We start from the raw sequence: 22,468 nt of genomic DNA, 5'->3' as shown, positions 1-22,468 counted from the left end.
ATTCACCTCCCCTTACCAACTGCCTCATGACCATCAGCTGGTACCATCACTGAGCCTACTACCCATGTTCTTAATCATCTCCAAAAAACCTGTGACTTCATACCCAGTCATTCATGAAGCTGTATTGTCTACCAGATGACATGTGACATTTACGTGAGGACACGCTACAATCTGTAAAATAGTACACAGGCATGAGGTGATAACATGCATTCACGTTCAGATGACTTGACCAGGGTCACAGAGAAGGTAAGAGCTGCACCTCGAGCCAAGCGACCTGCCATTGCCCTTTCCACTGTGCTCCACTAAGCATGAAGGTAAAAGGAGCCAGTGATATCTCACTTTATATAGCGCTTTAGCAATTTACTACCGATTTGCTTCCTAGTATGTCTATTATCTCATTTGACATCCTCCTTCAAAAAGTGTTCAAATGAAACACTTTAAAAGTTCAGAGTCTTCTTGGTTTCTGCCTGGGATTTTTTCGAGGCTGCATTTGGTGGTTGGAAAGGAGTCGAGAGGATGAGAAGTTAAAAAGAGAGGAAAGGGAAGCCAAGCAAAGAAGGTACCTGCAAGGCTCCTGGGGAGTCAGAGGAATAAGGGGAGCCTCACTCTTGCCTTGGAGAGCTCCGGCTGGGCGGGACTTTCTACCAGGATCACTGAGATGGCACTTGTTTCGGGACCCGCCCCCCGCCCCCCAAGCCCGCCCAAGGCGCGCACCTGAAGACGCCAGAGGCCTGGGGAGATGCGCGCCAGCTGAGCGCGGGTGGGGCGCGGTTGTGCGCCCTTCCCTACGCGTCGAGGGCAGGGCTCAGACGGCCAGGTGCGCGGCCAGGACTTTTGGGGCGGAGGGCGGCTCCCCAGGGGCCGAGCCAGGATGGGGCGGTGGGAGGGACCTGGCTCCGCAGGGCACACCCCTGCCAGTGCCAGGAGACCTGGAGCGGCTCAGCCCCCGATCGCCGGCGACGTCAAGTCACCCGCGGAGGGCAGAGGGCACCGCGTGGCCGGCCCAGGCGCGGGGGGAGGGCAGGCAGACGCCGCCGATTGGATTCCGCCCCCCCGCCCGCGGCAGCCCACTGCCCCCATCGCCCGGACGTCGGAGAGGGCGGGTTTGCTGCCCGGGCGGCGCAGGAGCGAGGAGCCAGGGAGAGCTTCCAGCTTCGGGGCCGGGGCCCTGCTCCCCTTGCACCGGCGCCTGGCTCCGCGCTGGGTCAGGATGCTGGGACTCACAGCCTCAGACGCGCCCCCGACCGTGGCGGTCACGATCTTCTCGGCTGGAGTGGCGGCCGGCGTGGCGGATGTGATCACCTTCCCGCTGGACACGGCCATAGTCCGGCTACAGGTAGGGAGCGCGATGGGGAAGGGGAGGTGTCTGGGGCAGAGAAGGGACCCCTATTGGGTGCGCCCCTTTGATTCCGGCTTTGGTTTCACCATTCTTTCTCACTTTAGGTAGAGCAGGTGGCCACGTTAGAAAAGTTTGACCTGTCACAGGACGGATGCTTTAGGGTAGGAAACTGGAACTTTTCCGGGATTAACCAGAGAAGCAGGGGGGTCATGGAGGCTGGATTGACCAGGACTATTGCCAAACCCTGCCGTAGTTAGGGAGCACTCGGTGTTCTAAGAGCTAAGAATATCAGCTTCTCCCGAGTTTCCAAGCCGGGCTCTTTCTCCTTGCTCCTCTGCTTAGACAGGCGCCTCTTCCCGTCCTACTGCCGTAGGGGTTCTGAAGAGTTCATGAGGGTGGGACGGTGGGGTGGGGATGCAGAGAAATGTTCAAAGTAGGCATAGCAGCCAGATTCTCTCCCCTCCCCCTTTCTGTACATAGATAGATAAGGAGGGATGTTGCTGAGAAGGGAAAAGGAATTGAAAATAGAACACGATGCAAAAAAAATCTTGGCTTAAGGTTTCTCCATAGCCTGATGCCAATCTTTGTTTTTTCCTCACTAGGTAGGACTCCCCTACTCAATTTTTACTTCCCTCTGACCTGTACCTTTCTCATTTCCAGGTCCAATGCGAATGCCAGACCTCCAGTGCTGTTAGGTATAAAAGTGTCCTGGGAACAATCACCACTCTGGCAAAAACAAGAGGGCCAATGAAACTCTACAACGGGCTGCCTGCTGGCCTCCAGAGACAAATAAGCTTTGCCTCTCTTAGGATCAGCCTCTATGAAAGCATCCAGGAGTTCTTCACCACAGGGAAAGAAAGTAAGTAGGGAGCGTTCCCGGGAAGGGAAGAAGTCAGAGAGACATGTCCTGGGCCCAGCTCTGGCCAAAAAAAGGTTACACACAGGGTGGTGGTCTTCATAACACATTGGCAAGCAAACATCAAGGTGTGAACACACGGGGCAGAGAGGGAAGACATGTTGGTGAGGAGGAAGAGGTGAAGCCAGAAAGGCAGGAAAGGGCCAGATCACAAGAGACCTTGCAGGCCATGCTAAGGAGCTTGGATTTTATCTTTAAAGTGATGGGAAGTCATTGAAAAATGATAAGCAAGGGAGTAACACAAACAATTTATATTTTCAAAAGATCACTTTGGCAGCAGTATAAAAGATATATAGAAAAAGGGGAAGAAAGGGGTAAATTAGAAAGTAAGAAATAATAGGGGTATGATAAAGCAACAGTCAATCAGAAGAGAGGTCAATCAGAAAGAGTTTGGAAGTGTAATTGACAACTTGGTGGAAAACTGGAAGTAAGGTGCAAAGGAAAGGAGGGAATGTAAGATGACTTCCAAGTTGCCAGCTAAAGATACCATTCATTGAAGGAGGGAATATAGAAACCGCCTTAAGGGGGAAGGTAAGAAATTCAGGTTAGGATGTGTCAACAGGTAATGGCCAGTCTGCACAAGAGCTTAGGAGAAACACCTGGGTTACATTTCACAGAGTCACGGGAGAAAGTATCAGTAGGGGCAAACAGAGCAGAGAGATCTAGTGTGGGAAGGAGTAATCAACGTACCTGACAATAGAAGCTCATGGTTTTCCTTGGCAAAACCATCATGAGCAGAGTAGTGGAGGTGGTAGCTAGATTGCAGAGGACTGAGAAGATGGGCCGTAAGCGAAGACAAAGAATATGGCCTCGCTCCCAAGGAGCCTTGATGGGGAAATGAAAAGGGGTTAGGAGCATAGGATGAGTGCATTAAAATAAGATTATAAATGTGGGCCAAAAGTGAAGGGAATTGTAATCATATGATCTTGCCACTTAAAAGATGGTTATTAGTAAATGCTCATCTCCTAGCCAAGCATAATGAAAAAGGAGTACAACCATACAGTAATGAAAAGAATTGCTATATTTTCCATATGCAAGACACTGGGTTAAGTGCTGTATTGATATTATTTTAACTCACACAATGACTCTTTGAGGTAGATACTATTACCTCTATACAGATTAGGAAACAGAATTAGAGACTGAGAAAGTCCTTGATGAATAAATGTGATTGATGCATACTTTATATTTAATTATAGGAATAGGCATGAGGCTCTAAGACTATTTGTAGTTTTATTAAATGATATCTGTCTTGAGTAACCTAATTTTTCAAAATTTCCAATTAAAAATCACTTTATCAGCTTCTTTCTTCTTATCTTTGTCCCTTTTGTAGTCTGTTGTAGTCTGACACCACTTGATGTCCCAAACTGGGGCAGTTTGTCCACTGGGCTTTTACTAAGATCCCTAAGTCCAATAATTAACATTCTCATTGATGGAAGGAAGACTAAGCATCACTGGTGACTGGTCCCCCCATCCAGTTGGGAAATACTGAAAAATAGAGCTAAATATAGGAAAGAACTAAGCAAAATACAGGAAGGAACTAAGCTACTGTTTAAATAGGCATTGTGTTCTTTTTCCTTGAAATTTTAAAAAAATTTCAGTCAACTTTGAAGTCCTCTAGCCCTACTATGATTTAGTACATACTTAGTACATGATCAACACATGCACAAGCATTAGGGAAGTACAAAAGATATAATGACACAATAGTATTAACCATTAAAAATTAAAAAGACATATAGATGCATTCTGGGTCTTGATTTTTTTTCTTTCTTTCTTGATACATCTTTTTTTTTCTCTGGATAACAACGGCTAGTTTAGGAAGCAGGGTCTCAGCGGGCCTAACGAATGGCGGCGTGGCCGTGTTCATTGGGCAACCCACAGAGGTAGTGAAGGTCAGACTTCAAGCGCCAAGCAGTCTACATGGTCCCAAACCTCGCTACACTGGGACTTACAATGCTTACAGAATTATAGCAACAACAGAAGGCTTGATGGGGCTTTGGAAAGGTAACTCACTTCAAGATGGATTTAGTCATCATTAAAACATATATATTCAATTAGCACCTTATCATATAATGGAGCTATTCAATACTTTCTTTTCCTCCAGGTTCTACTCCGAATCTGACAAGAATTGTCATCATCAGCTATACAGAGCTAGTAACGTATGACCTAATGAAGGAGGCCCTTGTGAAAAACAATTAACAGGTAACTTTCTTTTTTACATGGCAGGTCTGCACATTTATAATTTCATCGTGGAGTTTTTCCAGCCGTATTATACTGAATCCCTTAATTGTAATAATTTTCTCTTTAAAAAAAATAAGCACTTTTGAACAATAGATATACTATAACCAAAACCCTAAGTTTTAGAAGTTTTGTTGCAACATTTTTTTTTTTGCAACAAAACTAAGATGCAACTGTATTCTTACATCAGCATTATTCTCATTTAATACTAATATATGGACTTCTGTTAGCATCTTATTCTTATAAAGCAGAATTCAGGAAGTGAGTCATTCTCCACTATATCCAGATGAGCTAGTTAAATAAGGAGCTTCTTGGTGGTTTCATCCAAAAAGTAGAACCATTGGATAGGTTCCTAAAAATTTTATTCTAACAGGTTCTGGAGACATTGAAATCCTCCTTGGACGATGACTTTAATTCAATAAAAAAGTACTAGATGCCTATATATCAGGCATTATGCCATACCTTAAGGACGCAGAGAAAGGTGGCAGGTTATTTTCCTAAAGCACTTACAATCCACTATGCCATGTACTATTTGCCAACTTTTTCTAATGTGAGTATAACCTTCCTTACTGTATTTTATTTATTTATTTATTTGTTTTTAATGCCCTCTTTTTTAAAAAATAATTTATTTATTTATTTATTTTTGTCTGCGTTGGGTCTTCGTTGCTGCGCGCAGGCTTTCTCTAGTTACGGCGAGCGGGGGCTATTCTTCATTGCAATGTGCGGGCTTCTCACCGCGGTGGCTTCTCTTGTTGCGGAGCATGGGCTCTAGGCGCGCAGGCTTCAGTAGTCGTGGCATGTGGGCTCAGTAGTTGTGGCTCGTGGGCTTAGTTGCTCCGTGGCATGTGGGATCTTCCTGGACCAGGGCTTGAACCCATGTCCCCTGCCTTGGCAGGCGGATTCTTAAGCACTGCCCCACCAGAGAAGTCCACTGTTTTTTATTTCTTTATAAGAAATCCACACTGACCTCCTGCTATCAACAGGTTTACAAGGATCTGATAGATAACTAAAAGTCTGGGGTTGACCTGTCTCACTGACCCATTTCAGATGATGTACCCTGTCACTTTGTGTCCGCTGTTATCGCTGGATTTTGCACAACGGTTCTGTCCTCTCCAGTGGATGTGGTGAAAACCAGGTCTGTTAACTGTCTACCGGGACGGTACACAAGTGTGTCCGACTGCGCAATGTTGATGCTCACTAAGGAAGGACCATCGGCTTTTTTCAAAGGGTAGGATGTGGTCTTCTGTACCTGTAATGTTGTGTTCAGGGTATCTGTGTGCTATGGAACGCTATCTCATCTAAACAATTGACAGTTAGCTGACCAGCCTTAGAATGTGCAGTATACTTAGTGTCTACTTTTCTTTGCCATAAATTTCTCCAATCCACCAATTCCACTGTGCCGGAAAATTTAAATCTGTGATAGTAAAATTTTCTCAAGCTTGATCAGAGGCTCATTCAAAACCAGCAACCTCTCCCTTGGTCTCAATCTATTGGAAATGTAGACAGTATTTTGCCTTCTCTGGGCAGAAGAACTATAAAATGGAGGGAAAGCATAATACAGGGCTATGAGAAAGCAAGATTTGATTTTTACTATTTTAATTTAGTGGACTCCGTTTTTTAGATTGTATTAAAGCAAAACTAGAGAAAAATCATTCTCATTGATCGAGAAAAGTGATATAGAAAATGATGTAGTTTAATGATTACACTCACCTAGAAACTAGTATTGTTTCTAGTGAATCATATTTTCCCATAAAGCTATCTTTTATATATTATATTATATTGTATTATAAATTACCTTCTTGAGAAAATATAGTATGAACTAATTTATGGATATACTCAATAAGGATTATACTAGTGGTAAAATAACAAGATTCCACAACCTTTAAAAGTTGTAAAGCAATGCCTCAAACCTTATGAAATAAGCATAAATGCACCATACACGTTATACAAAAGGTTCTAATTCACCATAATCTGTATTTATGACATATTAATACAAATGGAATATATTGTAAAATTAACTTAACATAGATATATGTTATCAACCAGTAAATAATTAACAATTTTACTTTTTTCAAATTTAAAACCTTTTGGGGGGATACATGCTACAACAAGGATGAACCCTGAAAACATTATGCTAAATAAAATGAGCCAGCTACAGAAGGACAAATATTGTATGACTCTACTTATATGAGGTACCTATAGTAGTCAGAATCATAGAAACAGAAAGTGTAATGGTGGTTACCAAGGGCTGAGGGGAGGGGAGGAGTGGGGAGCTATTTTTTAATAGGTACAGAGATTCAGTTTGGGATGACCAAAGCTTCTGGAGATGGAGGGTGGTGATGATTGCTCACAATGAGAACATATTTAATGCTACTGAATTATACTATTTAAACAAATATATAAACATATATATATATATGGCTAAAATGATAAATTGATGTATATTTTACCACAATAAAAACACACAACACACACATATCCAGGAGTCAGGAGAAATATGTTAAGAGACCCCACAAAATATTTGAGGGTGACTTTTATAGGCCAGATCTCTAAAATATCTATCCAAGGCAGATTTAACTATGACATCTTTTTCTCTGGGAACATTTCATTGCTGCAGATAGGCAATCAAAAATCAGTTATTTGGTCTGCACAGTTTGGCAGAATTCTTAAAAATAACAAGAGCAACAGCAACAACAACATGCAATTAGATCCTTGACAAGCCCTCTTAGGACAAGAATTGCCGAGATCTAGACAGCACTCATTTCTTGACCCTGGAAAATGGTCTAATTACTCATCACTTTGCTTTCTCCACTTACTTCCTCTTTTAAACTATTAGTTTTAACTATTAGTTTCCTACTTCCCATTCAGAAAGCAAAGCAAAACAAAAGTTCCTCTCCCTTCAAAAAAAGAAAAGATGATAAGGAGGAGACAAGCTTCGGTTTGGTTTGGTGGGATCATATTTGTATAGGTGTGATCATTTGGGTTTTGTTGTTTTGAAGAAGGATAGGGCACCTGGATGAAACTTTAGGCAGAGGAGGGAAAGATGAAGACTAGGTACTTTCAAGCATCTGCATTTGAGGAGAGTGGCACCATGAGAAGCATAAACTTGCCTGTGCTATAATAGCTTTAAGAATTTCGAGCAAACTAATAGAATGGTGACATGCATTCTTCTAGATTTGTACCTTCCTTCTTGTGACTGGGATCCTGGAACATCATCGTGTGTGTGCTCTGAACAGCTGCAGCGAGAATTGATGAAGTCGAGGCAGACCATGGACTGTGCTACCTAATCGTCTTCAGGGAAAGGATGGAACAGACCAGTGGGAATCTTTGCTAACTGGATAATTTTCAAAAAGTAAACAAACCTATTCACTTTATTTCACACTAAAAAGATAAGAAACTCCGGACTATTTTTTTCAAAGGAAAACTAATACCTAGTTCTTGTGACTTTTATTCTCAGTGTTTTAAGGAAGGGAAAGCAAAACATTCAGTATACACCCTGGCAAATGTAATGTCCAGATAAGTTACTACATTTGATTGACCATTTAATGGGAGAGGGAGTTGTTTATGATTGAGTATGAAGATCTTTAACAGGTTTTAATTATTAATTCAAACTGATGGAAAAGGAAAACTGAGTGAAATGCACTTTATAAATACTTAAAAATGAAGTTATCAAAGAAAATACTACTGTTTCCTTTTTATTTATTAACCCAGTTGTCAGTTAATACATTCAGTAAAGAATTGCTAATACCTTTTAAAGTTTGCCTTTTTGGATCTATATCTAATGTAAGAGTTGAAGTTCGCCTAAGATTACAACATTGCCCAAATAGCAAGGGGAGGTCTTTAGAATCAATAAACTCACTTTAAATAGTATTAGTAGAGATTTTTAATTTTTAGAGTCCATATTTTATGGCATCTATAACAACTTCTAAGATACAATATTCATTTGGGCATTGTTAGAATCGTAGTATCTATTCTAGAATCACAGAATTTTAGAGCTAGAAGGTACCTCTGATAAGACAGAGGAACAAACTGAGATGAAAATTAATCTTCACAGCATCTTCCTAGCAAAGCCAGATTCATCATTCCCATCCGTAGTAACTTTTGTCATGTCTACAAACTGAGTGCAGAATAGGGAAAGAATAAACAAGGACTTAAAAGAAGTGTTAAGACGAGGCTCAGCCTTGTCTTAAGCCAAAAACAAGGAGTGGCCGCAAAAGGGCCAACAAGCCCACAGGCATCAAAATCAGCTCCACGTTACATTTACTGTTGTGTTTCTCCCCCCGTTGACTTCTGAGGTTTCCCTCCTGCTTATTTCCCCCCAGTTGTTAACTGTAAAGTGTCTTGTAGCAGATGCCCTAATCTCCAGCACGGCTCACTCGGCTCTGACCACTTTAGTGATGCTGGCCTGACTTCCTATCGTCATGTCAGCACCTGTACTTCTTAGGGTCTTCTTCTGGCCACCGGAGACATATCTGCCCACCTGTGCATGGCACACTAGAACAGGGAAAATAACACACCCCCGAGAGCAGCCCTGGACCAATAACTGATGGGAGTTGGCGGTGAATATCTCAGGCCCCTCATCGTCAGGTGGAATACCTCTGAGCGGTCAAAATCCAGTTACACACAGAGCTATTTTGCTTACCTCTAAAACCATTTATGGGATGACTTCAAGTCCCTCTCTCTGTTCCCCACTCTCTTACCCGTATTTCCTGGGATCACTTCCTGAATGAATTACAAATCTTTGTCTCAAGGCCTGACTCTGGGAGAATCCAAACTAAGTCAAAGCACGACCTTAGAGTAGCATGTTTCTTTCAAGAAACATAAAACTTCACTTGCTGGGATACTGGTCGGGCAATGGGCAGTAGTGACAAGTCGCTACCAAACTTTAGTCAGGCTCCTCTGAGTTTTTTCTACTAGGTCCTGTCCTTGGGCATTTCCTCAAGAGCCCAGTTTTAGCCAGAATCCTGCTAAATTGGTTTAGCCAGAATCCCTCACCCTCAACATGTGACCACTATTGACACCAAATTCCTCATCCCTGCCCTTAATACCCAACCACCAATTCTTTTAGATGTTCTATGTACACTCACATCATTTATAGGCAATAACTTTTCTTTCCATCCACTTGTTTTCCTGCAGTAGGTGGGACCTCTAGCACAGTTTTGAATTTATTTGCTGTAACAACTTGAATGATTTGCTCCTTATCCCTTAATAGAGTACATTTCCCCACTCTATTGATGTTGGACTTGACCATGTGACCTGCCACAACTAAGGGAATGCTAGTATACATGATGTGAGCAAAGGCTTGAATGTGTTTGAGCAATTGGGTTTATTCTTGTGTTTCTGCCACACCATGAAAAGAGCATGCCTCAGGTAGCCCACTGACCTCAGATGAATTAGTCACATGGAGCTGACCGGAACTGAAACCATGGCCCCAATTTAAGGCCAGCTGAATCCAGCTGAGATTAGCAAAACTGCCTGGCTAGTCTACCCATGTGTGAGGAGGAAATGTTTTTTTGTATGCCACTGAGATTTTTTTTGTGGCTAGTTGTTGTACGTTGTTATTGTGGCAATAACTAACCGACACAAGTGGTGACAGAGGACATCCCTTCTTAATTCTGATCCCAATGTTTTACAATTAAGTATATTTGCTATAGTTTATTTTATAAAGATGCATTTTATAAAATTAAGGTAATCCCTTTCTATTTCTCATTTGGTAAAAGTTTTTAACATGAATGGATGTTGAATTTTTATCAAATGCTTTTTCTACATCTATTAAGATCATCACATGATAGTCTGATGAATTGCAGAGTGTACACTTTAAATTATCTGGATGAGTTTGTGAAAACTAACATTATTTTATTTTTAATGTGTTAACTCACTGGTGAAAGCCATATAAAACTGCAGGTTTTTTAGTGGAAAGGTTTTTAGCTGCTGAATCCATTTAATAGCTCTAGGATTTTTGCTTCCCTATTTCTTCTTGGATAGTTTTGTTTTGGTAAGTTGTATATTTCTAGAAATTGTTATATTTCATCTAATTTTCATAATTTTGACAAGGTTACTCAATATATTTTCTTTTCAGTATCTGTAGGATCTGTGGTGATGTTTCATATTTCATTCTTGACAGCATTTATTATTTGCTTTCTTTTTTATTGTTTATTTGCCTCACCAAGGTTTATCAATATTGTTCTTTTCAAACATTTTATTTTTGTTGATCCTATTGTATGCATGTTTTCTTTTCTATGCATCTAAGCTCTTGTCTTTAATATTTCCTTCTCTATTTTCTTTAGGTTTGTTTTGTACTTCTTCATCAAACTCCTTGAGATGATTGTTTTGTCTTTAATTTTTAAGCACTTCTTTTCTAATATATACATTTAAAGCTATAATTAGTACTAACTTTAATGAGCACGCACACACACACACACACACACACACACACACACACAAATACACACAGAGGAATGATTTGCAGCTGTAAAAAAAATACGGAAGCTATGTATTAATATAAAAATAGATCTATGATACATTGTGAAGTTAAGAAAAACATATTACAGTACAGTATGAATTATTCCTATCCTTTCTAAGAACGGGGGTGGGGTGGGGATGGTAGCTTCTTTTCTGGCCTCATAACCAATTGTTCTTAGCCAATAACACCTTAAATAGGTAATTAGTGGATGAGTTAAAGTCACAAAAATAAAAAAAATTTTCTGTATATTCTGATTTACTCTATAGGAACATGATTAAAGGATTAAATAAGAAAAGTATTATTTCATGAACATAAATGACTTAAATAAGGGATGAGGAAGATGGGAAGCGAGCAGAAGTATTAACAGAAAGGCTTATAACAATTTCAACACGTTTTTATTTGCTCACAACATTCCAAACAAAATGACATCACATTTCAACTATTGCTTTTACATAAGAAGTTAATTGCTTTATCCAAAGTAGACAAAAATCTATTTCTTTAAGTTGCCAACCAGCACTCTTTCCCCCAGGAAAAGCTACTGCTTAAATATTTTTTGAATACTTTGTTTAACAAAAACATAGACTCGCCCTATAACAGTAATGCAGTAGTTGGGTCTTACCTGCACTACATTTAACATTTTTCTTAACGAAAGCTGAAGCCAGGAAAAAAAAACCAAAAACAACTCTCATGATTTTTCTCAGATTTTTACCAATTCCCTTAATCTTCATTAAAAAAAAATTACTCTGTGGAGAGGTTCATAAATATGAAATGGAAATTAAGCCTCCCCAGAAGTTGGGTGGACCATTTATCCTGAGAAAATAGCTGCTGGTCCCCAATCATTAATTCAAGAAGGATAATAAACATTATTGCCCTCCAAGCCAAATTTCTTCCCTTCTGTGCCAAGATAACATGTAATCTCTTCTGCTCTGGCAATGAGCACTCCACTTTCACACTCATCTAATGCTTCTCTCCTTAGCAAATCTTTGACCAAGTTCTATTTCACTGAATGCAAAGGGGAGAAACAGCACATAAACAATTATGAACACTGGAATAAAAATGAAGAGTACATGTATTTCGCATAGAAAAATACATACAAATCCAAGTTGCTCTTAAAATAGAAAAAAATCAGGACGGGCATTTTTAAGAAAAAGATTCTACTGTCTAAATTGTAAATGGTGCCAGTAAGACACTGATTTTTATATCTAACTATATCACCATATTTATATATAAAAAGGGGTTGGTCTAGGGTCACTGATATCCCCTGATTTCTTTCTCTCAATTCTTTAAAGATTGTCTTTCAGAACATATTTAAACTGCAACCATTGTAATTATATTTTTAGACTATTCTTATCACTGGTTCACTCTTCAATCTGGCACATACAAAAATTCATTTCAGCACTGATTCACTTTTTTGACGCTAAAACAAACAATTTTCCTGCTACTTCAATTCTATCACTACTTTGGTATTTTATTATTATAGAAACAGGTAAGATTCTAAATATGGATTTTCAGACTACCAAAAATTCTAACATACATATGTTGAAAGCAAGGAAAAGTAGGAAGGCAGAAACAATTATCATATTTTTCTTTTCATGTATGTCATTATCACATGAAAGTCAGAAGGCTCATGTTACATTCTAATTTACAACTGGTGACACTTAGCTTGGCTTTCAAACTATCAAACCTCAGAATCTGTTGGTGGCTTTTAGACCAATTTGCTATAGAATTATCTGAAATGGTTACAGATTATTTTAAGCAAAAACAGAACAATACATTATACAAACAGAGGTGGACTTAAATAATATATTATTGAACAAAATTTCTAATAACATTTTAAAAACATTATTAAAAAGTTTTTTTTACTCCCTAGAAGGGGAAAAACTTAATTACTTGAAAAGTTTCCTCTTCCATACTTGAATCATTCTTCTATTAAGCATACAGACAAAGGTTTCAATCAGTTCAAGACCTCATCTGTTAAAAGATTAAAATAGAAAGGTAAACATTTTCTAAAACTAAAAGACTAACAATTGCTTTCCATGTAATGGTAAACACCTTGATAAAATGAACTTTAATGGTTAATACCTGATCCTTATCTCATAGAACTCTGGCTGGATCATAAAGCATAGAAAACATTTAAAGAAGTTAAGATGGTCCCAAGGTTGAGAAGTCTCCTATAAGACACCAGTTTTAAAATTCCTATGATACTGAAAAGCGTTTCGCCACTATTATAATAAAATGAGCCCAATTTTTAAGTTTCATCTTGTTGAGAAAAGAATTTTAATGCATGCACTTTTAATGTATGTGCTAGACAACACTGCATCTGTTATTTTCCAATTGGATATTTTTTTTAACCGCTCTTCTCTTTGGCAAGTTTAAAGAGAGAGGTTTGTCAATAGGCATAAACAAATACTCGAAAGTTTCAGGTCTTGCTATATCACATAAAAGCCAGTCCTTAAACACTTTGATATATACCATTTTCAAGGTATGCTAACTATCCTCATGTTTTAGATTAAATTACGTGTTTAATAGGCTGCTTTCCGTAGGATTTAGGGAGAATTTGGTAATCAGATGAACCTATCTTTAAACTTTTAGTTTTGCCATGAGTACAAATGTCTAAAACAGACAAAGAAGAAATCGTTCCTGTTAGAATCTCATCACTATATAATCCTTGACAGCACTTGCTGCTCTCCTGAGATTTTCGGAGAATAAAGCTATACAAAAAGCACAGTCATCATGCTTAGGCTACTTTAGAAGCCCACAGACTGTTAACTCAAAGAACACACACGAAGTCCATACATCGTTATCTAGAAACACAGTGGAGTCAAAGCAAAGACAAGCAAGACTTAACAGCAAGTAAAATAAACCAACGATGTTTAACTGAGATGTTTAAAAGCTTTGTTTTCCTCTTGTTAAAACTCAAAGACAGCTTTATTGAAATAGCACCTGCTCTTTGAGTATAATCAAGATTTTCTTAGCAAATGCATCTCTTTTCATAAACATACATCCATAGAGAAGCTTCATGAAAGGCCCTCATACCAAGCACTAACTAAAAGTTCTTCTCTCTAACTGATAAAAAGCAAATACTGAAGATGAGAAAATGTCTTTAAGATTTAAAATTCCACTGTGATATTTCAGTGTGGTATTTAAAAACCAAAAAGCTAATCACTAATACTGTCATTCCCTCATTACCTATTACATGACATAATCAGAGAAACCGAAAAGAAGGCCATAATTCTTTGTCTTCTCTGACTTATCTATATGCTCCTTTTGCTCCTATGAGGCAACGGTATGACGTGTGATTGAAATGCAAACAAAGAAAACCATGAAGAACTAACCTCTCTGTTAATTAACCTACAAATAAAATAAGGCAAAGAAAATTAAAAAACAATCATTTCCAGACTAAAACACAAAAAATCTTAGGAGCTCTGAAAAGATACCAACTTGATAGCTACAATACATAAACATGAAAACTGATTTTTACACATTTTAATCAATCAATTTAATAAAAATACCTGATTTGTACTTTTACACTAAATGGGTTAAGTCCCAAGTTCCAAACTGTAGTTCACGTGACTCTACAGAGGGGATCTTTGGAAGGATAAGGTACCTTTGGAGGACAGTGTATAAACAAGTGTAAACATACACTGATTGTCTACTAGCTTTCTTAAATAGAATTTCTGAAACATTTTTGTAGGAAATTATATATAAGGAATGTAATTGATCAGATAATTTCTATTACAACTTATAAATTCTGTTGTGTGTGCAAAATGTGGTAGAAATAGAAGATACTACAGATGATTCATATTTTTAAAGTAAGCGATACATTACAATCCAGTAAGAGTCCTTTAATCTTTTCATGAAACTTCTCTCTGTACACGTTGAAATACATAATACTTTCTGGCTTTTCTTCAAACCAAAACTTGTCAAATTCATACACAAGATAACCTGCAGTTAAAAAGAAACCATAAATACAGTGCTCAATAGTGAAATCACATCCAACCGTCTCATTTTAAAAGTATATCCTAATCCATATTAGGATTCAATGATCAGAAACCATCTTAAACTACTAGAAACCTGAGGAACTTTATAAGAAATATTTTTGTATGTTCAAAATAAATATCAATTTCAATAAGATTATTTAGAGTACATATACTCTTTGTCTCAAAAAAAATCAACAAAATGCCTCAAATTTAAGAGAGACTGTCAAAAGATACCTTGAGAATAGGAAAAAACGGTTATCCCCAGAGACCCCTGAAACAGAAAAATGAAAGTACAAGAAAATGGATAAAGTATAGAAAAGCTGTTTTCTACTTGGTTTATAAATCTAAGTTATTTCTGCTTTTTTCAATGAACTATCATATCAGCACCTTCCCTTTTAGAAAAGAATACATGAACTCGAAATAGGCTTAATATTTTTGTTTTTCAATATCCTTATTACAGTAGCCAAATTAACACTCAAAATGCTAAAAGTATTTCAGATAAATGTGTAAACAGACATATTTACAACAACAAAAAAGTGCGAATTTAAAACCACTCCTAAACCCTATTTGGATTCAACCAAATGTATCTATTTAATTATTTAACAAATGCTTCTATAGCCCTCGACATGTGCTCATTCACTCTCATAGCAATCCTATGATGCAGTACTGTTATTCCCATTTTTCTGTAGAGGAAATAGAAGTGCAGAGAAGTTAAATGACTTGCCCAAATCACATAGTTTGCAGGTGGTCTCTATTATGTTGTAAATTAGACTTTGTTTCCACCAGAATCTCATTTCCCCTTCTGACAAGCTATTCAAGAAGGGATAGAAGTGACTTATATCAGATAAATGGGGGGGGATAAAGTCAGTGACTTTACATAAAAGGGTGGCTAGGCTATCATAATTGCCTAGTGTGAAATAAACGTAAATTCAATTTTAAAACATTAGTCAGGGCTTCCCTGGTGGCCCGGTGGTTGAGAGTCTGCCTGCCAATGCAGGGGACGAGGGTTCGAGCCCTGGTCTGGGAAGATCCCACATACCGCGGAGCAACTTGGCCCGTGAGCCACAATTACTGAGCCTGCGCGTCTGGAGCCTGTGCTCCGCAACAAGAGAGGCCGTGATGGTGAGAGGCCCGCGCACCGCGATGAAGAGTGGCCCCCACTTGCCACAACTAGAGAGAGCCCTCGCACAGAAACGAAGACCCAACACAGCCATAAATAAATTAATTAATTAATTAAAACAAAAAACAAAAAAACATTAGTCATAAAGCAAACATTAACACGTAAGAACCATGATATTTCAACATTGATACAGCACTTCATAAGAAGGTCCACTGAAGAAAGATTTCAGATTAATCCCTTCATATATGATAAAACAGATTTTTGTCAACCAGGATATGTGACAAAATCAAAGAATAAGGCCTCTCTGAGCAGACAGACACCATCTGCTTCCTGTTCCCAAAAGACAAGCTGAGAATGGTAATCTTGTAACTATTTTTAACGAATATTTTAAGTCTTTCTTTCATTCAAAATTTATTTTATATATACATTAGCACAATAGTACATCTACAGAAATTACTCATCCATATATAAACTGAGTCTGTGTTCTCCAGCACCCTACCCCCAGTATCCTGATAGGGGTGTGCAATCAAAAACTTTGGAGATTAATGTTCTAGGTGGTAAGAAAAGTCAGACATCCATCTAAATTTTATAGACTACAACTTGTTTTAGTATTTCTGGCTATCAGGTTTTAGCTGTTTACCATTCCTTTAAATTGCTTTCATTACCTATTCAAATGACTATATAGTCTAGAACAAACTGCTCAAGAGTAAAATACTAGAAATTTCTCGCTTCAGAGTGAGGTTGTTATAATGTAAACTGGTGTCAGAAAAAGACTGACTCAAAAAACTGAGACTGTAATGGCTAAGTTGATTTAATGAGACATGAGGAAACTGCAAGATACCAAAATTCTAGGATGCTGGCAGGGCCATACATGGCATAAGACTCCTAAAGCTTGCCATGAAGTGATGGAAAAGAGTTGTCTCCATAAAGCACCCCTATTGCCCTTTTGACTCTAGGAGTTTAAAACACCAGACTCAAGAGAAACACCATAAAAAATTTCTAAACTTACAATTCCCTGTATGCTTCTACCGCCCCTAACCAAAGCTGCAGGGACGCTTGAGGTTTTCCCACAGGGATTAAAAACAGGAGAACCACAGGAACAGGGATTGACTGTAAACTGGTATGAGGGATCTTACTGGGGTGACAAAAATGTTCTGCAACTGGATTATGGTGATGGTTGTACAACTCAGTAAATTTACTAAAACTCATTGCATTGTACACTTAAAATAGGTGAATTTTATGGTATATAAATTATACCTCAATGAAGCTGTTACTAGTCATAACTTTTTGGTTGTAAATTTGAGGACTTATTTTTCTGGAACCACCAAACCAGTGGTCAGTGACTTCCCAGGATGACAGCGACTATGTGCTTACACGTTAGACGTACAAAAGGTGACAACAGAGCTAAGGAGCTCAATTACCACTCACTGCTTCCAGCCTTGCCCACGGAGAACAACAACAACAGAACAGCAGGAGAGACAAGGGGGAAAGGGGAGATGGACACAGATCACAGGGAAATAAAAAATGTGAAACCTAACCTCTTTATATAGTTCTTTCTTTCAGATAGAAACTACTACCTAGGAACTGACTCGTACGAATGAATTGGGCTCAGTCCCCCAACCAAAAAAGGTAGGTATGTTTTAAAACAAAGATAAGGTTTCACATTATTTTCTAGTCAGAATACGCCCCTTTCTAGAAAAGCAAAACCTTAATTAAGACATGAAACTTTATTGGTAAAGGGTATGAAAATCAATTTTGAGGGGGAAACTTCTACGTAAAAGATGGATGTACGTATGTGTGTGTGTGTGTGTGTTTGCTTTAAATGTTTCAAGAAATTTGAAAAACATAAGCTTCATTGTTTTCCTGATAATCCACAGCTCTTATGGATATGACTGATAGAAACAAGGCAACTAAGAAGGTCCTATAACGACTTTTCCACCTCACATATTACTGTGATGCTCTTCCTGGTCAGGAGCCAATCAAGATGCTGGTGTTGAGGGCACTGGAAGCAACAGTATCCAAAGATGCTCCAGTTACCCCTCTGCAGGGGAAAACAGTACTGCACAGAGGTCATTTCGTACTGCTTTCCTACCTGTCACTCTCCTGTTTTTATTTAAATATGGTAAAATGCTTGATTGGGGGGGAGGGAGTTTTTTGGTTGTTTCTTTTTATATTTGTTTTATGTTCAACAGGCAGCACTATACAAGCATCTATTTCATACAGAAAACAAATATCTGGAGGCAGTTAGCAAAGTCCCAGGAGTTTAGGCACTATGCTCAAAGTCAATGAGAGATTTAGGAGAGGAAATCAAATAAGATTGGTGGGGGGAAAAAACAGTTCTCCGGCAACAAGATGAAAGAAAATGACTAGATTTTCATTTTAAATAACTATACCTTCAATGTGGAGATTTGGAAGAGGGTCACCACTGAAAAACTAGGGAAAAGGCTATTACAGTAACGTAGTAACAAAGGACTGATGTCATGCAGTTACAATGGGATAGGAAAAAGTAGACAAGTGCAAGAGAAATTTAAGAAGTAGACAAACCTGGAATTAGGGATTAAGTAAACACAGGGGAGGTTGTGGGAAAGAGAGACCTGGATGACTCCTTCAAGAATGGAGTTGAAGAAGTTATGATTTGGACACTTATTATCTAAGTAGTTTCCTATATGCTAGTTTCCTATGTCCTATCTAAAGACACAAAAAGATCAAGAAAAAATAGAGTATGAAGCCAAGCTAGAGTTGAATTCTTTGCTTCTGAGCAATATCTTCAGAAGATGGGTTCATTCAATTAAACCTTCAGGGTTCAACTACCATCACAATAAAAGTTAATGGAACAGCGGTGATATGACTGCTTTAGGAACAGTTACTAAATACCCCCAACCTAACACAAGAAAACCTGGCCTTGAAATAAAAGGGGTGTGTGTGAAAGGTTCCTTTAAATTTCCTTACAAGAGCAACCAAATGATCTGTCCTTGACTCAACAGCATTCATTAACCAGCATACAAGAAGAAAAATTCATTTTATAGTTGACTGGAAAACAAATGTCTACAGAAAAACTGTATAAATCCTACATTTGCATACATGTCAAAAATTGCCTCACTGAATTTTTTAAATCAGCAAATATATAAACTGAAGTACAAGATACTCTCGGATACCCATCTTCCATTATCTTCCTGTTTTTGAAAGATCCTAAATAGTAAACTGACAAGTATAAGTTATATATTTGATAAAGGTATTACATATAATACTTTCCTAAGGATTAAAAAATTCTCTTAGAAATTTCTACTTTTAACTCATTTCAGTACTCACAATAAAACTGGTGAAAGTGTTCCATTGTTGGTATACCAGGAACAAAGTGGTAGAGGTGAAACTTCAAAGCTTCACTCTTCAGCAAGCTATAAGCCATCTCTGTAAGATTGATTCCAACTATTGCATAAGAATACCTATGTCAGAAACATTACCAGTTATCCCAGCTAGCCAAAATAGCTCATAAAGTAAATTTTAAATTATGCAAGGAATTAGTAAAAAGTAACTTTGATCCATTTCTAACACTGTATTGATTTTACAAAAATTTCTACATATTAATTTTTGTTCTTTAGAGGCTGTTGATTTTCTGGATATTATCTAAGATATGAAAACAAAGCTCTGGCCACATGAATATCTAAAACCAAAATCATTTAAAAAAAATTAGAAAGAGTACTACATACACCCTCATTGATTTCTAAAATATACTGAGTAATCTGATATTTTCTCCTCCATTATCAGGGTATTTATTTTTATGATGTAATAGTGTTATAATGCTTTTTCAAAGATAGGTATCATTGGAATATAAAAATAATGATAAAGCTAATAATATGATGTCAATTTGCATTTCACTTCACAAGTTTCAAAGCTATTTCTCATTTTCTTATTCCCATTTCAAAGCCATTTCCTATTCCTATTTTCAAATCTATCTCTCAGAAAATTTTTATAAGGTCCTTATCTCCATTTTATAGATAAACTATACCTTGTGATAAAAATATATTGAATTACATACAAAATTGGTTTATGATCTCATTTAGCCATAAAATAATATATCATGCAATATTCTTTATGAAGTTCTTATTAACTAGAATAATCTAATTTTTAAAAATACCCGGAAATACTTTCAATTCAAGAGCTTATGGTTTCTTTAACATATCCAGCTTACCCTAACTTTGGATGATTTGAACGGGAAAGAATCTGATGAGCTTCACTGGTATAATGTTCACTGAAATACCTGAAAAAGTTTAAGAAAAATAATGAAATTAACATGTCATTCAAATTGAAGATATCCAGAAGCAATTTTAAAAGCTACTGTCAAAGTGACAGTCTTACTGCCAAAAGCATCCCAATCTCCATCTCAAGTCACTTCAGTGACTCCGAGATGCTTCTGAATCAAAACTTAATTCTGGGCTATCAGGCCTATCTAGTACAGGACATGGGCCCTTCACTAGACTTTGAAGTATTTTGACAAATAAATGATTTAACAAGAGACTTTTATCTATTTTAAAAGAAAATCTAGAGTTCTGTTTATTTGTTTGTTCTAAATTTTCTATAAAGTAGTTGTTGTGTACCTGTTAGGACACTTCCTTTCACCTGAGCTCATTCCTTCTGTTGCAACTTGAGTCAATGCAATCAGAAGAAAGTCAATAGCCTTCCTTTTGCACTAAAAAAAAACCACTCCTTGATCAGTGGTGTAACTAAAATACTGGCCACAAAACAGAAGTATTAGCAGGTACAACAGAGAAATATATAAAGGTTCATACATACTGTTGGCTTATACTAATGCAACCTCTTCGAGTTCTTCAAGATAGGGACCAAATCTATTCAAACTTTGGATCACCCCATAATGCACTGATACTCATACACATATGATGACTGGCTGGATGTTTATGTAAGGATAAGAAGTAGAAGAAAAAATGGATTTCCATGGTTTATTTATATTTTAGAAGGCACAGTCATTGACATTTTCATACAGCATAGAAATTTCTAACTAAATGTCCCTCTATTTTTCCTTCTGTAAATTAATACTACAGACTTCCATTTTTCTTCATTGGCTCTAATTTTCAACCCATTTAAACAGGGATTGTTAACTTAGAAGTTCATGAATGAATGATCATTCATGAATGAAGGGGGATCCATGAATCACTTTAAATTATTCATACATTTTCTGTGTGTACATTTTCTGGGGAGAGAATATACAAAACTTTCATTTGATTCTCAAAGGGATCTGTAAATCCCCAAACAGAAAAAAGTCCTGTTTTAGTGCAATGCTTTCTTTACATGTTCTAATTTTCTACTTTATCTGGAGGCTGGCTCTAAAATGCCCTTAGTAGACTATTTATATTTCATTTTTTTTTTGCATGATACTCAATACAGTTCAGTATTATATTAGTATTTCAATAATCAAGCTACTTTTAAAATATTCAATCTGTAACACAGAGAAACTTTAAATTTCCTTGCTGAACTTACCTAGGAAACCCCTATGTAAACAGTATCTAAGGAAAATAAGCATCTATGTAATAAGGAGACCTATTCCTTACAATAATCTGCACTAACTTCCCTTCTTTCCTTCCTTCCTTCTCCTTTCTTCCTTCCTGACTCCTCTTCCTTCCTACATACATTTTTGGCCTTAGCTTGTATATTTTACCTTTCTGCTTCTATTTCCTCATTTATTCAGATTTTTTCAGTCTCTCTTCAATTCATTTTCTGTAAAATATCCTTTTTATTTTATACCTGCCTGAGCATTCATTTACCTAAAACATCGTTATCAAACTACCAGCTGTCCTTCAAAGCAACAAAATATTTCAAGAGATTTGATGACAAAGGCCAAGAAATTTTTAAAATTCATTACATAAAGGTATTTGAACAGCTTGCCTGCTTCTTGACTGTATCTTTATTTTGATCCTGAAGAGTTATAGCTCCATACACAGGACAACAAATATAATTATAGAGAAATTAGAGCTAATTTTATGTTTTCAAGCATCTCTAGTACATCAATGGCAATCAAATAATTAATATATCTGAATCTTGGTCATTTTTCAAATTAGTAGATACTAGCTCTAAATAGAGTAAAAATATCTGCAAATCATTTAAAGGTCTATCAGAACTCCTTACCACAGTCTTGAATCAAATTCTATTAAATTATTTAAATTTTAAGCTAAATTAAATTATCTTCTGGCAAATGCTGAAAAATCTTGATTTCTGAGGAAATGAACCAAAAGAAAGGTTACTCAGCAAAAGTTAAGAAAGGAAACATCAGAAGAACGTGTGTGTGTCTAACTGAGTTTCAATTATCTGTGTAGTTTACAAGTACCAAGAAAAAAGATGGTCTTTAAACGCTAAAAACAAAAGATCCATGCGTTCTGAACAATAATGAATTTTAAAATATTTC

At 37.4% G+C, this 22,468-nt stretch overlaps 2 protein-coding genes across 8 annotated transcripts in view; one reads left to right on the top strand and one right to left on the bottom strand.

The window, feature by feature from the left end:
• Positions 1–1,210: 1,210 nt before the first annotated feature.
• UCP1 (uncoupling protein 1) lies at positions 1,211–8,117 on the top strand. 4 transcript variants are annotated; one of them, XM_007189338.3, is made up of 6 exons: positions 1,211–1,336; positions 2,000–2,202; positions 4,066–4,256; positions 4,357–4,450; positions 5,530–5,718; positions 7,665–8,117. In XM_007189338.3, exons 1-6 carry the CDS (start codon positions 1,211–1,213, stop codon positions 7,684–7,686), a joined length of 825 nt encoding a protein of 274 aa, XP_007189400.3. In that variant the 3' UTR covers positions 7,687–8,117. The 4 variants fall into 4 exon arrangements, with proteins under 4 accessions (XP_007189400.3, XP_057403141.1, XP_057403140.1 ...); XM_057547158.1 differs by lacking the exon at positions 4,066–4,256 and having other exon boundaries at positions 2,000–2,198; XM_057547157.1 differs by lacking the exon at positions 4,357–4,450 and having other exon boundaries at positions 5,538–5,718.
• A 3,127-nt stretch (positions 8,118–11,244) lies between these two features.
• The window catches only part of ELMOD2 (ELMO domain containing 2), a 51,041-nt gene continuing 39,817 nt past the window's right edge, over positions 11,245–22,468 (bottom strand). For 3 of the 4 annotated variants that reach the window (XM_057547342.1, XM_057547343.1, XM_007189336.2), the window contains 3 exons: positions 20,243–20,311; positions 19,363–19,496; positions 11,245–14,898 (listed from right to left, as the gene is read on the bottom strand). In XM_057547342.1, coding sequence (XP_057403325.1) covers positions 14,753–14,898; positions 19,363–19,496; positions 20,243–20,311 — 349 coding nt within the window. In that variant the 3' untranslated portion in view covers positions 11,245–14,752. The remainder of the gene's footprint in view (positions 14,899–19,362; positions 19,497–20,242; positions 20,312–22,468) is intronic. The other variant, XM_007189337.2, reaches the window with a different exon arrangement.

This window comes from Balaenoptera acutorostrata, chromosome 5 (genome assembly GCF_949987535.1).
Source record: "Balaenoptera acutorostrata chromosome 5, mBalAcu1.1, whole genome shotgun sequence".
NCBI classification, from domain to species: Eukaryota; Metazoa; Chordata; class Mammalia; order Artiodactyla; family Balaenopteridae; genus Balaenoptera; species Balaenoptera acutorostrata.
The sequence above is the reverse complement of the archived record's forward strand: the minus strand, read 5'-3'. Positions and strand labels throughout refer to the sequence as shown.

What these genes read in the sequence shown, in the direction of transcription:
- UCP1 (XM_007189338.3), top strand. Translation starts at nt 1,211, where the DNA reads ATGCTGGGACTCACAGCCTCAGACGCGCCCCCGACCGTGGCGGTCACG. An exon ending in CGGCCATAGTCCGGCTACAG is followed by an intron (nt 1,337 to 1,999) that starts GTAGGGAGCGCG and finishes TCTCATTTCCAG; the next exon opens with GTCCAATGCGAATGCCAGAC. An exon ending in CTTGATGGGGCTTTGGAAAG is followed by an intron (nt 4,257 to 4,356) that starts GTAACTCACTTC and finishes CTTTTCCTCCAG; the next exon opens with GTTCTACTCCGAATCTGACA.